Source organism: Ips typographus, linkage group LG3 (assembly GCF_016097725.1).
Source record: "Ips typographus isolate SLU linkage group LG3, UJ_Ityp_2.0, whole genome shotgun sequence".
Lineage (NCBI taxonomy): Eukaryota > Metazoa > Arthropoda > Insecta > Coleoptera > Curculionidae > Ips > Ips typographus.
Window position 1 is genome coordinate 415363 of NC_138424.1, and position 14852 is coordinate 430214.

Genomic DNA, 14852 nt, shown 5'->3' on the forward strand with positions numbered 1-14852 from the left:
TTCCTCATTTGGGGTTAATATTTGATAATTTGGAGGTTACAAGGGATCAATAGTTAAAAACATTACTTACTATTTTTGTCAACATCCAGGTTTACCTGTCTTACTAAATAAATACCAGCAAAATCAGTATACTGATATCATTGTTTATTAAAATAATAAACTTTGTTTGCACATTATGTAAAAAATTCATACCCTATGCTAAAAGCTAAGATATGCAATCATCACCACTTTGTAAAACTACTTACTAAACTTGGAATACTTATGAAACAAAAACCAATTTAAAGAAAACAAAAATTAACAGGTGAACACACATAACTCTGACTGGCATACTTAACAACATCCTCCACTTTCATTTCAACAACTTCGCAAATTTCACGCTCCTCCACACTACCTCCACCCTGGTTTACCCTCTGATCCTCCGTCACTTCGCAGTAAAACAACGTACTGGAAGCTCCGGTGGTCTCACTCAAGTTACAGAACTTGATCACCCTTTCCAGGCTTTCTATGGGGACTTTATAGCCGCATTCCTCCAGGATTTCCTCTTGGGCCACTTTTTCTGCAGGGAGATTTTTGTCGTCCAGGCCCGCGCAGAATTCTAAGGTGATCGCGTGTTTTGGAGGGTATTTGGATACGTCAATGTTGGCCCTCTCTGCTTGTGGTACTAGTTGATGGTACACTGATGGTCGGAACTGCTTGACTAGCACTAGAACGTCTTTTGTTTTGTTGTACAGTACGATTACGACCCCGTTACGCTCTAGAAATACGTCAGCACTTTTGTTTTTACCATTTTGTGTGTATTTGAGGGTGGCTGGAGTGGTGTAAATAGTGGGAATGTAGTCTGTGACGTACACGTCGGAAATATTCTCCATAGTGTTGTTATTCAAATATATTTATAACTATATTATGCACTTTTGTGGATAGTTCACAGTTGTTTAAGGTTTCAATTGTTATTTTTGTCTTTTTGGGGACTAGTTATGCTAGTTCCAGTACAAGTTTATAGGTTATAGTTACAATAACAAATACCACGTATTGGTTAGATCTTAATCTACTACTACGTAAGATAACGATAGAAATAATTCGTACTTACCTATTTATCGGTGATTTTGCTATTTGTTGTTGAACAACTGATTTGTAATTATAAATAAAATCAAGTTTCGGCAACAAAGCAATTTTAAATGTTACCGCCTCGGCGGCCATTTTCTCCATTTTGGTTTTTTCTTCTTTTCATCTACAAAACTGGTAATTATCAACATAACCTATATCTTAAATATATTCCTAATTCTATGGTTTTTAATTTAAAAACTGCGCAAATCAAATTAAAAAAAAAACTTACCAACTAATAAGAATATTAGTTCAATTCAGAAAATTGGTAGCAGGTAAAAAAAATCATTTAAAAAAAATCTTTTTTATACTCTTTAAAATACTTACAATAAATTAATTCATTGGAATACCTTAACAACAGGTCAAAAACAGCCTTTTTGAAGAAGAATGTCTCAATCTATACTTTGATCACCTGTACAATACATTATATTGCCTCCTCCCTCTAATTGTTCTATGTTAAATTTAGCTTGAGTCATTATTTCTGCCACATGAATTGCAGTTTTAGTGTGAAGTGTGACCTCACCAACCTTTACACTTGATGGGCCTTTAGCTATGGCCATTATCACTACTATTTGGTCTTGGCAGTGTTCATCAACACAAGCACCTTGTTCAATTGCTTTAAATAAATTTGTCGCAGCGCGTTCCCCGCATTTTTCAGCTGATTCATTGCGTTTGAGTAGGGCGTCTCCACCTAAAATGCAATTTGTGTCTGTATAGGCTACTAAGATTATTCCAGCTGCATTATCAGGGGCTCTAGTAGGGTCTTCTTTGTAGCTTTCAATGTCCACTTTTTGACACTTTTTAGCTAGAAAATGTTTTGCGCCTGCAGCAATTTTATTTGCTAGATGAGGGGGGAAAGTTCCAGCCACAAAACTCCAACCAGTTATAGAAGATACACTACCAGGCTGAGTTATATGTGCCCCTATTAATTCTTTTACAGGACGTATATGCACCTCCACTTCTCCCCCACCTTTAGGAAAATATCCTCGCCGAATCAGTTCAAAGTCAAAAGTGCCACCAAACTTTTCCAACACAGGCCGGAAAACTTCAGTCATATAGTCCACTTGGGGTGCCATTTCTGCATTAGTACCACCGCGCAGTCTTAAAGATACACCCGAACCCGCATAAAGAGCGCACGGTAAAGCCACTTGCAACAACAAACTGACACTGCCCGCAGTTTTCACAAAAGCATTAAAAGAACCTCCAACTATATTACCAGGATGAAAAGTAATTTCAGTTGATCCAATTTCAGCGCCGCAAACTTTAGCATTGGATAGATCCCGTACAAGCTCGACGCCCTTCAAGTGTTGCTCCATTAGGCCTGGTTTACTCCTACCGGAACGGATATTGAAAATACGAACTGGGGTACGTTTTATGCAGCTCAAAGTTAGGGCAACTCTTAGAATTTGACCGCCCCCTTCCAGTATTGAACCATCAATTTCTATCAGATTCTGAGCCATAATGTTTATGAGTTTTTAAAAAGGTTTATTAAATTCTTATTTGTTTTCATTTATAATAGAGGTTATGTATTTTGCCTCACCCGGCAAAGATTAATTTGACAGATGAAAGGATGTAAAAAACATTGTCACGTGACTTTGATTTAGTTTAAGAAAGTGTGGTCACGTGCCTGATAGCCAAGGTACGCTAGTGGTTTTATAAAATGTTCGGGATAAGCAACAAAATGAATCACAGTAATAATTTTTGTATGTTAATTTAAGTTAAGCTCTAATTCCTTAAGAAAAAATTAGACAAATTTAAAAAAGGGTATGTTGGATGAGTTGATCACCCTTTCACCTATAATTCCAAATGAAAACTGTGTTAAATAGAAGGAACTGAGAGTTATAAAAGTAGGATATTTTAACAAATTACTGGGTTTATTACTATGTACAATCCACATTATAATATATATACACATTGGAAAAAAACCGTACTTATAAATTAAAAACAGTCAGGGACAGAGACCACAATCGTGCACGGTCATACTTTACTCTAAAATTATTCACACTTATGATTCAATAAAGTCTTAACTTCACCACAATAAATAGTATTTAATTAAGAGTACCACGACACGTGACCGCTCCACAAAGACACGTGATTTTGTCCTCCTCAATGGGAAATTTGTAGTCGTATGTAATTTCCTCGTTCACTCCTATCGGTTGTTTCGAATATATCACAATTTTTTTTCTGGACTCGATAGTGATCACTTTTGCATAACAATTAGGCTGAAAACACATTCAAAACTTAAGAAACTTTGTTTAGTAAACGTTATTAAACTTACGTTACAACTGTGGTTGATAAACCTGGCCAGGTTGCCGCACTTAGTGGCATCGATAATATTTTCCAAGTCTATTCGGAAGAGGTACGAACTGCCGATACCGGTAGCTTCGTATTTTTGTTCTCTGAGATCGGCAACACTGTGTCTCACCATTTGACCCACGTATTCAATTACCTAAAATAAAAAACATTCTTAATTTAGGTTAATTCACTTTTTTAACAACCACAAACCATTTCGTCAGCGGCTATTGGCTCCATGGCAAACAATCCCCAGTCGTGGATGGCTGATTTGGCAAACTTGAGTTGTTTCTTTCGGAATTTCAGCTGATTGAATTTCAGTAGGTCCGAGTCGGTGTCGCCACCGAAAGCGGTCAACAGACGTCTTTGGTTAGATCTGGCTTCCCTTGATAAACCTAAATCGCATCAAAAATTAGTGTGTAAAAAAAATGGTTTTTAACACGTTTTTACCTTGTTTAGTAGCCGGTGCGGCTGTGGCCATTTGAATAGCGTGCGCCTTTGCGTGATGGTATTTGTATCTAGATTTCTCATGAGCAGACATTTTGTAGTAACCTTCAGTTCTGGCACAGCCTGTACCAAATGTTAATATCAAGTAAAACATCTATATGTACAGTCAAACTGAAATTTACCGCTAGAGTGTGATCTCTCGTCCCGTTTCCGCTTTTTGGGCGGGCTCGAGTACAAATCTGTGACGCAATGATCCACCCAATGGGTGTCGTTCAACCAGTAACCCATTGCGTCATCGGAGAGCAGTTCTTCGTACGATTTTTTATATACTCAATGTCTTCCTTGTCAATTCCTTTGGTGAGAAACTCGTAAAGAACACCAAACTCGGACATGTGGTCTCGCACTTTGTGGGTGATTTGTTCGTGCGAGTTATACGCTCCGTAACGCATGTCATCCTGATAGTAAGTGTTTTGCAGCTCTTGCAGTTTCTTTTTTCTTGGTTTGGGCTGTTTAGGCGGTTTTTCCTATAACATAAAATCGGGGTCAATTAGACAAGGAATGCGAAAATTAACGGGAAAAACGTACTTTTTTCGGTTTGACAGGTGCCGTTACTACTACTGCCGGTGGCTCGGGCATGGGTTTGTTGGTGTAGCCGTGGTCGTGAGCCAAAGTGTCAGTTGTCATAAGAGATTCACGCTCATTGGAATCGTTTTCCTTGTTTTCCGGGATTGATAGACAGTACGAATGTTCAATTGCGACCTAAACCAATAATTCCAGTTTAAAGTAATTGATTCAAAATCGTCAGCTAAAACGAGTATAATATTTATCACATTTGAACACCCAGATCTACGAAACAACCTTACTTTTTTTTTAAATACGCTGGTAAACAATATTACTCAAATTTAAGAAAACTGCATAAACCAATACTATAGGCTACAAGAATGGCAAACATTTCAAAGTTAATACTTATCCGGCATTACATATATTTTATCTTACCTGACTAGAAGGACTACTTTCACCCGATTCAACTGACAATCGACGTTTGAAATCTGTGGTACCATTTAATTCCTGCAGTTTTCCGCTCATCTGCAATTAGAACGGTTCAAAAAATGCCGTTTTAAATGTGAAAAACAGAAATAGCGCACCCTTAAACGTTCCGACAAGTCCATATTGTCGATATCCAAATGATCCAAAGGTGGTTCCGGATTCCTGACTTGTTGAAGCAAAGCGTCCCGCTCAGCTTCCAGTTCTTCCAACGTTTTTTTCTTCGCAGGCGCTTTTCGTTTCTGCTCTCGTTTGGTAAATTATCAAAGTTCAGACTCTTAAAATTAGCTTACCTTCATCATCATCGTCGATTTCTCCCATAATCTCCGGCACCCTGGGTGGTGACCGTTGAATTTTTGCTTCCTCTTTAAGTCGTTTTTTCTCTTCGCGTTCCAGTGCTTTTTGTTTTTTCTCAGCCTCTTTGCGTTCTTTTTCTTTGGAACGTTTTTCGTCCCGTTCCCGTTTTTTCCTGCACGCCTCTTCTCTCCGCCGCTCATCCTCTTCGCGTTTTTGTCGTTCCTCTTCTTCCAAAGCGCGACGTTTGCCCATTTCTTCTTCCTCCTTAATTTTTCGCTCTTTCTCGATTTGTTCCATCCACTCGTCATTTTTACGGCGTCGTTCCAACAGGATCCGTTCGGTGTCGCTGACGTCGTCGCTGTCGCTATCGTACAAGTTGTAAGGTGTTTTTGGCGGTTTGAATGGTGGCAATTTGTCTGATTTTGAGTCGGACAGAGCGAAGGCGTCCTGAGAATCCGTGTCGACCTGCTTGAAAGTCAATTTAAATTTAGAAACTTTTAGAAAGTGTATTTAAATATAAAAGTATTATACGTCAGATGTAAATATGAGTTAAACAAAGATATTTGACCAACTGCCATTTGCCAATACATTTTCTATTGTCCTTTTTACTTTTTCTGGAATATCTCCGGAAGTAATCAAAAAACTATTATAAGTGAATCTCATCGTTAAAAAATTCTTACCTGCATCGGCACGGGAGTTTTATTCCTTTCCACGATGCCATCGTCCAACGGCTCAAAAGCGGGCAAGTCTCCACCTGATAACGCAGCATCCTCCTTTTTAAGTGGAGAATTGCTGCGATTGATTTGCTTAACCTCCCGGTCAGATTCGTCCGAGCTACTCTCGTCACTCGAACTGCTCTCGTCGTCCGAACTAAAGCCGGAACTGGAACTCGAGCTGCTCGACGACACTTTCCTCGTCCGTTCCGGAACCTGTTCCGGCTTTCTCGCACCTTCCAAGTCTTCAGCCTCGTCGTCTCGTATGATTTCTTCCTGGTCGGACATGTCTTTTGATTCTTCGTCTTCGACCGGAATCGGTGAGGGGATTTTCTTCCTCCGGAAACTGGGCATTTTAGGCAACGAGGCGCGCAAACCGAGCCCTGCCAAAAACCAATAACCATCACCGAGCTGATCTGGTAAACAAACACCTTACCGACACTGTCGTAACTGTACAAATCATTGCTTTGTTCTAAGAGTGAGTTAATGTTGTCTTTGTTGCTCAGCAATACTTTTTCCAGTTCCTCTTTGCCTTTACTCTGGTTGAACTTGGACGATTCTTCTTCCCACCTTGAAAAAATCACCAACGTAACAATTTACAACAGTTGAATTTAAACAACTTTTACCAAGTTTCGAACTTTTTGTATGCCGTCATTTCGACCATTTTCTTATTAAAATCGCGCTTCAAAATGTTTTTCAGCTCGAGGGTGACCTGCTCCACCACCGCGTTGATGGTAGGCGCGTAAGCGTTATTTTTATCATCCATTTTGGCACCAACTCCAGCCCCCATCGTGGCTCCGGGCACTGGTTGATAGGGAAAACCGTAGGGGGCGGCGGACGCAACGGCCGGATGCATCGAATGGTAGAAAGCCGCGCCGTAGGTGTAAGAGGGGGGATGAGGGGATGGACCGTAAGGAAACGCTTGCCAATCCGGCGCAAAAGCCATGTTTGGACCCGGCGGTGGCGGATAAGCAAAGCTTGGGGCAGAACCCGGATAACCTACAAAAAATTAATACTTAGAAGAGAAATTCAAGTCCGTAAATCAGAAAATCACGGTCACAGAATTCAAATGAAAACATGTTTAGTTCGAGTATCAAAAAATACCGTTAGCGGGCTTTAACGCTGATTTCTCTTTACTCATAGCAATACGGACATCCCCCATAACTGGTATTTATACTTTTACTAAATTAAATTAAGACCCAGAAAATGTAATTTTATTAATTAATTTAATTTTTAATTTAAAATTGAAATTTGTTAATATCTTGATTGGCATGTCCATTTCAAACTCCAGCAGCAAATCAAATATGGGTGGCTTTCAATTTGACTTTTCAACATTTCAACCATAAACAATTGTTTTTTTTTGTTTACTTTGTTGCATAAATCTCAACACAGTGGGTTGCTGCTTTTCTTTGACCAATCCCAAACTACGAATACTCCAGTGATTTAGTAAATACTGCACGTGTGGACATAAGTCGCTATTTAACTATTTAAGTTGCTTAATTTAGAAACAAAACTTTATTGCCATGCCACTAGAAACATTTTCATCAACATTGAGTGCATCATGTGACCCTTAAATCGCCTGCACTGTTTAAATCACGTGCTTTGAGTTGCTGTTGTAAATTACATTGGTTTGCAACGCAAATAAAACAGAACCGTCATTTTTGGAAATACCTGATGTTATTTTTAGTTTACTGCCAAAAATGTAAAAACCTGTTTTTGATTGAAACAGTTTATAAAAATTTAAAAAAATTATGAAACCCATTAACTTTAATTTTATCTGTTAGAAGATAGTATTTAAAAAAATCTAGCTAAAAGTTACCATCTGACAAAATCGTTCGTAACGATTTCTACCAAAAAGTTCACAACCAGAAATTAAAACGGCAATCTCTGTTAAGGGGACACCCGGTATACAGGTGTGGTAAATCCAAAACCGACCATAGGAAAACCGTGTAACGGACAGAGAAACGTAGGTAATTGCATGCGCGGGACAAAGACAGAAAACGAAAAAAATATCAAGTAGGCCATATTTTCAGCGCGCTGTTGTTGTTCGACAAAATTAATTGTCGACGGTGCTGGATTTTGGCAACAGCGCGCTGAAAATATGGCCTACTTGATATGAAAATATGGCCTACTTGATATTTTTTTCGTTTTCTGTCTTTGTCCCGCGCATGCAATTATCTACGTTTCTCTGTCCGTTACACGGTTTTCCTATGGTCGGTTTTGGATTTACCACACCTGTATAACAAACCTATTGTTTACAAAGACTTTGTAGATTTTACTACTTACGTGGAAACCTTCCAAATAAAGCTTAAAAAAACAAAATAACACTTCAGTAAAAATACATAGAAACCACTAATAAGTTTTTTTTGTAAACTTCTTATTTTTTTTACTTATTTACCTGGATAAGAAGGGTATCCTGGGTAAACACCAGGTGGCATTCCAGGTACCGGAGGTGGATAAGGTTCATCAGTTGGTAGTGGCGGTTGCGGAGGTGGATCATCCGGTTTGGCCTAAATTCCCCCCCAGTTGAAATGTCATTATTAATGAACTACTTCGACAAAGACTCACCTCTTCAATTTTGGCATCTTCTGTGCTACTCAAACTGGACATGCTCATCCGATCATCGTCCTTATCGAACTTGAACTCGTTCTTAAAGTCTCTCCTGTCGATCGGACTGTAGTTTTTCTCGCCAGTCAACAATTCGTCCTCGCTAGACGATATATCGCTACCTAATTTGTTCATTTCTTGCACTTTTTTTAGCACCGCTGACGTTTCTAGAGCTTCCTTCTGCCTTACGATCACAGCCTACACAGATCACCAAGTTAAGTGTTGCAAAAGTACCGTCAGAAACACTCACCTGTTCTAAAGCGTAACTATGACATTGAAGATAAATTTCCTGCGACAGAAATGGGGATGGAGGAGTGGAGAGTGGCAGGTCCTCCTCTTTGGGTTTTACCTCCGCTGTTGGCGCCATCGGATTGATCGGCATATCGCTCAACGAAATGCTTGATCGATCTATGTTTTTTTCGAGATTAGCTTTACTACTTAACCTAAACTAACAAACTGACCGTCGTCACTATCCAAAGAAGTGGGCAACGGTAACTGCTTGGGTAGTTTCAGAAGATCAGCAGGAATGGGAATTTCCTTCTCCTTACTGCTGGTCGTGTCATCGTCCGAATCCACGCCCAAAGCCAAAAATGACGGTGCCAAGCCTCCGGCGCACTTCTCCTTAAGTAACAGCGCAATTCTGGTATCCAAATCCAAAGGTTTCTCTTCTTCAACCTTCTCCTTTTCTTTAGGAACGGGTTCGTCTTTGATCTCTTTGTCTCGCTCTTTTTTACTGCGATGGTGTTTGCTCTTCTTGTCCTTCGCGCGATCTCTGTCCTTGTCCCGTTTACTACTACCACTCCCACTTTCACTGCCGCTCCATTTTGATTGGCTGGTAGCATACGGCCGTTCCCAATGTTCGGGCATTGGCCACGCCGAAACCGGCCACGCAGTAGGAGGAGCCAAAGGGTATGCGGGCGGTGCAAATGGGTAAGGGGCGGAATTAGCCATTACATGGTAGTCATACGGTAAGGGTGTGGTTCCGGTCGACCCGAAAGTTGCTGAAAACTCACTCGGCGTAGTCCCGTAACCCATGTCTGAACTTGTGGGTGTGGCATACTCTCGACTTAAATCATTTAATTTAGTTTTGATCATGTTTTAGTCTTTAATATAGTACCTGTAACTTCTAGAAGATCCATAACGCTCTCTCTCCCTGTCTCTATCTCTGTCCCGTTCATACCTATCTCTGTCACGGTCTCTATTGCGATCCCTATCTTTTTTAGAGCTGCGGGAATACTCGTCCGAGTAATCATCAGACACTTTGGAATGGTATCTCCCATCTTTGTTTTTTGACTTATACTTCAACCGGTCGTCCAAGTTATCATCCCCAGGGTCATAAGGCAATCTAAAGTTTAATTTAGACTAATTTTCATTAACCACCTCAACGTACAAAACTCAACCTATCATCCTCCTCTTTAGAACCGTCTACAGTGTCTTTTTTAGGGGGTTCCTCCACCACCGGCGGTGGAGGAGGTTTTTTTTTCAGTGGTCAGTTCTTCAAATTTCTCTTTGCATTTTTGACCAAAAGCGTCCAAAAAAACCTCCAAAATTTTGCCCATCACGCTGGTATTGTTCAGTTTTTCCACGCATTGTTTGGCCGACTTTACGTCTTCATAAACCACCCGCCCAATTCCTGATGAACACATTCGGTAAAATAATGACGACAAGACATGAACAAAACTTGCCTAAATGTTTGTTACTAACTGGGTGATAGTAAATAAACAGCTCTTCAATAACGCCAAACTTTTGCACCATATCCTTTAGAAACTGTTTGTCAATATTGTCGTTTAGTTGGAAAATGGTGACTTCAATGCATGGCGGTGCGCCTATGTAGTTTGAATCGATTTTAAACCTACAAATTAAAAATGAAATCTTACCAATAGAATGCAACAATTTATAGAAGCTTTGAATAAAAATTCAATAACCTGTGATTTATGTAGTAAACCGGTACAAATAGTAAAAAAACAATTTTCAAAATTAAATAAACCGCAACTGGGGTGCATTACTTTTTAATTCGCACTGGTAAATACAATTCATCACAAAAACAACATGGCTTGGTAGCTAAATTCTTGATTTGCCCTCGTATACACGCCATGACGTCACTAACACTGACAGCAATCCAAATCTCCACGTCGTAATAATTTCTTTTTTTCATTTTTCCACGTTTTTTTGCCATTTTCCCTTTACTTTACATTGGAAATGGGCTATGTTTAGTATACTGCCACTTTTTAAACATCACATTAGGTAAACGGAGATCATTTGTATATTTTAAGGTTAGAAAACGTTTTTCGACGATTACTACCTGGGTGGCCTCCAAAAAGGGGCCATTCGATTAAGTCGTGAACTTTTTGTGATTTAGTTTTCAATTTTGATATTTTCGACGTTTGAAAGCAGGTTTTTCAACAATATTGCGTAATATCGATTTTCACTTAATTTAACTTGATTTGTGGGTATAATAAAATAAAATTGCTTATATTTTTAAGTTTTAAGTTATAGCACCACTTTATAGGTAATGTAGCTGAAAAAATTAAGATTCAAAGCAAGTTTGATCACCAAAAATAGTAGACAACAAAGAAAACATAAATGTTAGGTTAATGTAAAATTCTGTTTGCAGCAGGAGACCAGAATAATAATTATTGTTATATTTTAGTTTGGATTTCGTTTATACTTCTTTAAAAACTTCCCAAGAAGATTTGTTAATACATAATTAAATTGGATATTGCAATGCACTATAAAAAGTTTACATAAGTATAATAACTAGACAACAATCCCACTTTTCATTATTCAACTGGATATAAGAAAAAAATATTATTTTTGTGTTAAATTTGTTATTTTCAGCTTGATAATCAAACACAATCTTACCGGGGTACTGGCAAATCTAAAGACTCTAATCGAGTCCATCTTCTGATCAAGTGTGATCTAGGATCTCTCACATTAACTGGAGGGTAGGAACTATCATTGGGCACCGATCCGTCGTATCTATACAGCTTTGAAGCGCCCTTAACCAAGAAAGGGTCCACAAGTAACTTGTAATTTTTTGGTTTGCTTGGACCTGGAGTGTTGTGACTGTTGTGAGACTTGTGGTCCATCCCGTTCATTCCTGTAACACCAAAATGATTCAGATGAGTGTCTTGAACTGACTTATGGCTATAACTCACCTCAAATTCGAACTAAACTGAAAAATAAAGGAAATAATGAAAAATAACAACAACCAGTAAGAGGTCAAACCAACTCAATTTGGATACAGTTTTTGGATTGTTGACTGTTGAAAGGGTGATTCTATTTTGATCACAGGCTTTGCCATAGTTTATTGAACTAATATAAATGTAAAGTAAGAATATTTTTTTTATGTAAAAAGGAGATTTTTTCAATTATTTGAGGAGTAGTAGAGTTGATCTGCCCTAACCTCGATTTATGTCAAATCCAAAATCAAGGAAAGTTGGCTTCCCCTTGATCAAGTACCGACTTGGCATCATAATTTTAACATATTTGTTTTAAACACCCTGTACTAGAATTTATCTTTATTATTTAATTTAAGTTTTACTCTAAACATTCACAGAGAACAGATTTTAATTTAACTACTCCTCGTCACAATAACAAACAACTAAAAATTACAAACATAAAACGTTTCTTGATTAACCTCCACTGTCACATTTAGAAGTTTGATCGATTGTTTGACTGACTTTCGATTGTCAAAAATTTTTTTTGTAGTTTTTTTGCATTTTTGTTTGTTCATACTTTATATTAACTTAAAATGAGTGAAATTAGATCCAGACAACCAAAATGTTATCAAACAAGACGTATAATGTTATCTGCCTGCCACAGGCTACATAGGTAAGTTCCAAATCAATGAATTGAAATATGCTAGAAATGGAAAGGCCATTTAACCTTGAATTATTTCTAGTCCCCAGTTAACGGATGAAGAGAACAAAAAAGTATTTGGTAAATGCAACCACGTAAACGGACATGGTCACAATTACGTTAGTAAGTCTCTAAATTTGTATCCTCTAGTCTGTATAAATAAATTTTTCTTGATTTTAGTAAAAGTAACCCTCTTTGGTGAGGTAGACTCTAGGACTGGAATGTTGATGAATCTCACAGATTTAAAAGCCTACATGGACAAAGCGATAATGGAACCAATGGACCACAAAAATATTGATAAGGATATTGAGTATTTTAAAGACAAACCAAGCACCACTGAAAATGTGGCCATTTACTGCTGGAAGCGCATGCAAGAGATTATGGACCATTCTGAATGGCTTTATGAAGTTGAGATTTATGAAACAGAGAATAACATTGTGCGCTATCGTGGTGATTGATTTTTTGTCAAAGTTGAAAGTATTTACATTCCATTTTCTTGAATATTTATATCTATTGTTTATTAAGTTTAATTATTAATATTGTGGCACATCTTAATGTTTTGAGTTTGTACTTTCAAACTGACATACTCAAGAACTGGGAGTATTTGTAGTTTAGTTATAAAAGTTTCAAGATTTGTTCTCATTTTAATAGTGTCTTAATCATAAAATATTGTATTATTTTAAATTATATTATTTACAAATCTTCATCTTTGCATATCAGTCAATAACATTTTAGTTTTTTACTTACAATAAGGTGGAATATCCAACTGTCTTTGATATGATTAAAACTCAAAGCTTTAACAGTTCAACATTAAACACACTACATATCAACAAAACTTATTTACAGTTTATGGAGACAATATTTAGTTAGATAAGGAGGGAGATAAGTTCTGACCCAACACATTAGCTTGGTACCTCAGCTTTTCTACATTTTCAGCATTTTCCAATTTTCCTTCTTCCAGCAAGCGTTCCCTACGTTGCTCTTCTATGGACTCTGTAATATTAAATGAGTGAACTCTTTACTTTGGGTCAATTTGACAAAAGTTGTGCAATCAACTTTTTGGAATCCTATAAATGAGAACTTACTGTTATATGGAGTGTACTTATCCGAAAGGATATTTTCTAAATTGTACCCTACAAAGCCCACCAGTCCGGCGAAAGGTAAGGTCACGTAAGGGGCGTAAGACCTCAAGAAAGTGAAAAGCACAGGCCACATTGTTGTGAACCTCAAAAGTCTTAAATGGCACAAAAATCACACACAGGCACTTTTAAGCCGTTAAATAAACAGTTAATTTAGATTTTATTTTAAATAGCTGCTAAATCTTACCATGTTTAAAAAAAAAGTTTTATGCTAAAGTTTAGCAGTTTTCAAACTATTATTTTGAGGTTAGGGTGCAAATTGCAAATCTTCCTCTATCAATCTATCATGTAATAAACGTCATTAAATCTAACCTATAAATATTTTATTTAAATTTAATGTTTATTTTGTGTAGATATTAATATTAAATTAAAACACAAACACAAATTTTACACAAATAAAAATTTATTTACAATAATAAAAACTGATAATATTGAAAAACAAAACAAGGTAATTGAAAAAGGTGAGTTCAATATTGAATTCACCCTCTTTCCTGTTCTTCTCAACAGTGACCCAATTCATTATCCCCCCTGTAGTTTACACATCTGGACCTTTTCCGCACCATCCTTAATCATTCCCGTCCACTCACAGTTGTCTTGGTGAGATGTTGCATATCCAATTGAGCCTGAGCAATATCACTCAGGGCAGCCTGAATTTTCTCCAGCAATTCCTGGCCTGATCTAACAACTGCATCTAGACGATCAGCAGCCTCTTGGTTCTCCTGCTCCAACTGTCGCAGGCTTGACAACTAGAACAGCCCTTCAATGTAACAGCTTTACTTTGCAACAGAATAAAACTCACCTGTAGCTCAGTAGAATTTTCTTCACTGGGTAGAGATTCTATCAATGTGTCTATGTCTTTGGCGCATCTGGCGATTAAAGTTGTAAATAATTGCACATAATCTTCCTGCAAATGATAAATTAACAAGCAGTCATTGAAAGTAGGTGTTGGGTTTACCTGAGCCTGAGACTGTTGTTGAGGGGTTTGGGAACCACTCCTGTCAAAATTAGAGAACTTACTGGGCGGTGCAAACTGTTGCAGGATACCGATGCTGTTGCAAAAATGCTCAGCTTGCTAAAAACCCAGTTGCATTATTCAAACTCCAATACCTAACACTTGAATAGTTGTACCTGGTTTACGCAGTCCTGTAGCTGTGTTAAACGGTCAGCCATTCTTGAAAATGTAACTTAAGGTCTTAGTTAATAGTGCCAAACGGTTTTTTATTATGATAGTTTATTTGTAAAACATATTTTAAGAGTTTTGTCTGACTTCTGAAGCAGGAAGCTGTTTATAAAACAGGTTGAGAATTGAGAATGAACTGAATGAAGGATAATTATTGATTGATATGTTGTC

General features: G+C 37.7%; 6 protein-coding genes across 7 annotated transcripts; 1 reads left to right on the forward strand and 5 right to left on the reverse strand.

Moving 5' to 3' along the window:
- Positions 1–123: 123 nt before the first annotated feature.
- Positions 124–1052, reverse strand: LOC145726686 (uridine diphosphate glucose pyrophosphatase NUDT14-like). Its single transcript, XM_081975899.1, has one exon. It carries the CDS (start codon positions 867–869, stop codon positions 279–281), a length of 591 nt encoding a protein of 196 aa, XP_081832025.1. The 5' UTR covers positions 870–1052; the 3' UTR covers positions 124–278.
- Positions 1053–1389: 337 nt separating this feature from the next.
- On the reverse strand, positions 1390–2601 carry Rtca (RNA 3'-terminal phosphate cyclase). The gene has a single exon (XM_081975894.1). The coding sequence runs from the start codon at positions 2559–2561 to the stop codon at positions 1494–1496; it is 1068 nt and encodes a 355-aa protein (XP_081832020.1). The 5' UTR covers positions 2562–2601; the 3' UTR covers positions 1390–1493.
- Positions 2602–2956: 355 nt separating this feature from the next.
- On the reverse strand, positions 2957–11599 carry Set1 (SET domain containing 1). Its single transcript, XM_081975883.1, is given in 23 exon segments — positions 2957–3323; positions 3380–3550; positions 3607–3788; positions 3844–3963; positions 4023–4166; positions 4169–4364; positions 4426–4599; positions 4837–4926; positions 4986–5102; positions 5104–5126; positions 5178–5649; positions 5862–6277; positions 6331–6464; positions 6521–6893; positions 8293–8404; positions 8463–8699; positions 8752–8909; positions 8963–9567; positions 9619–9846; positions 9902–9981; positions 9983–10134; positions 10187–10353; positions 11364–11599. Coding segments are annotated over 23 exon segments (4761 nt in total). The 3' UTR covers positions 2957–3149.
- Positions 11600–12192: 593 nt separating this feature from the next.
- On the forward strand, positions 12193–13068 carry pr (6-pyruvoyl tetrahydrobiopterin synthase purple). The gene is made up of 3 exons (XM_081975904.1): positions 12193–12335; positions 12406–12485; positions 12543–13068. The coding sequence occupies exons 1-3, from the start codon at positions 12256–12258 to the stop codon at positions 12818–12820; spliced, it is 438 nt and encodes a 145-aa protein (XP_081832030.1). The 5' UTR covers positions 12193–12255; the 3' UTR covers positions 12821–13068.
- On the reverse strand, positions 12987–13737 carry LOC145726691 (small integral membrane protein 12). The gene is made up of 2 exons (XM_081975905.1): positions 13448–13737; positions 12987–13355 (listed from the first exon to the last, which is right to left on the reverse strand). Exons 1-2 carry the CDS (start codon positions 13575–13577, stop codon positions 13225–13227), a joined length of 261 nt encoding a protein of 86 aa, XP_081832031.1. The 5' UTR covers positions 13578–13737; the 3' UTR covers positions 12987–13224.
- Positions 13738–13886: 149 nt separating this feature from the next.
- Positions 13887–14818, reverse strand: MED21 (mediator complex subunit 21). Of its 2 annotated transcripts, XM_081975903.1 has the most exons (4): positions 14630–14815; positions 14457–14573; positions 14301–14405; positions 13887–14247 (listed from the first exon to the last, which is right to left on the reverse strand). In XM_081975903.1, exons 1-4 carry the CDS (start codon positions 14669–14671, stop codon positions 14071–14073), a joined length of 441 nt encoding a protein of 146 aa, XP_081832029.1. In that variant the 5' UTR covers positions 14672–14815; the 3' UTR covers positions 13887–14070. The 2 variants fall into 2 exon arrangements, with proteins under 2 accessions (XP_081832029.1, XP_081832028.1); XM_081975902.1 differs by having other exon boundaries at positions 14301–14573; positions 14630–14818.
- Between the last annotated feature and the right edge of the window lie 34 nt (positions 14819–14852).

Coding starts and splice junctions, on each gene's coding strand:
- LOC145726686 (XM_081975899.1), bottom strand. CDS start 869: ATGGAGAATATTTCCGACGTGTACGTCACAGACTACATTCCCACTATT.
- LOC145726691 (XM_081975905.1), bottom strand. CDS start 13,577: ATGTGGCCTGTGCTTTTCACTTTCTTGAGGTCTTACGCCCCTTACGTG. Junction 13,356..13,447: donor TAAGTACACTCCATATAACA/GTAAGTTCTCAT, acceptor TTAATATTACAG/AGTCCATAGAAGAGCAACGT.
- pr (XM_081975904.1), top strand. CDS start 12,256: ATGAGTGAAATTAGATCCAGACAACCAAAATGTTATCAAACAAGACGT. Junction 12,336..12,405: donor GCCTGCCACAGGCTACATAG/GTAAGTTCCAAA, acceptor AATTATTTCTAG/TCCCCAGTTAACGGATGAAG. Junction 12,486..12,542: donor ACATGGTCACAATTACGTTA/GTAAGTCTCTAA, acceptor TCTTGATTTTAG/TAAAAGTAACCCTCTTTGGT.
- MED21 (XM_081975902.1), bottom strand. CDS start 14,671: ATGGCTGACCGTTTAACACAGCTACAGGACTGCGTAAACCAG. Junction 14,574..14,629: donor TACAGGACTGCGTAAACCAG/GTACAACTATTC, acceptor CTGGGTTTTTAG/CAAGCTGAGCATTTTTGCAA. Junction 14,248..14,300: donor AAAATTCTACTGAGCTACAG/GTGAGTTTTATT, acceptor GGGCTGTTCTAG/TTGTCAAGCCTGCGACAGTT.
- Rtca (XM_081975894.1), bottom strand. CDS start 2,561: ATGGCTCAGAATCTGATAGAAATTGATGGTTCAATACTGGAAGGGGGC.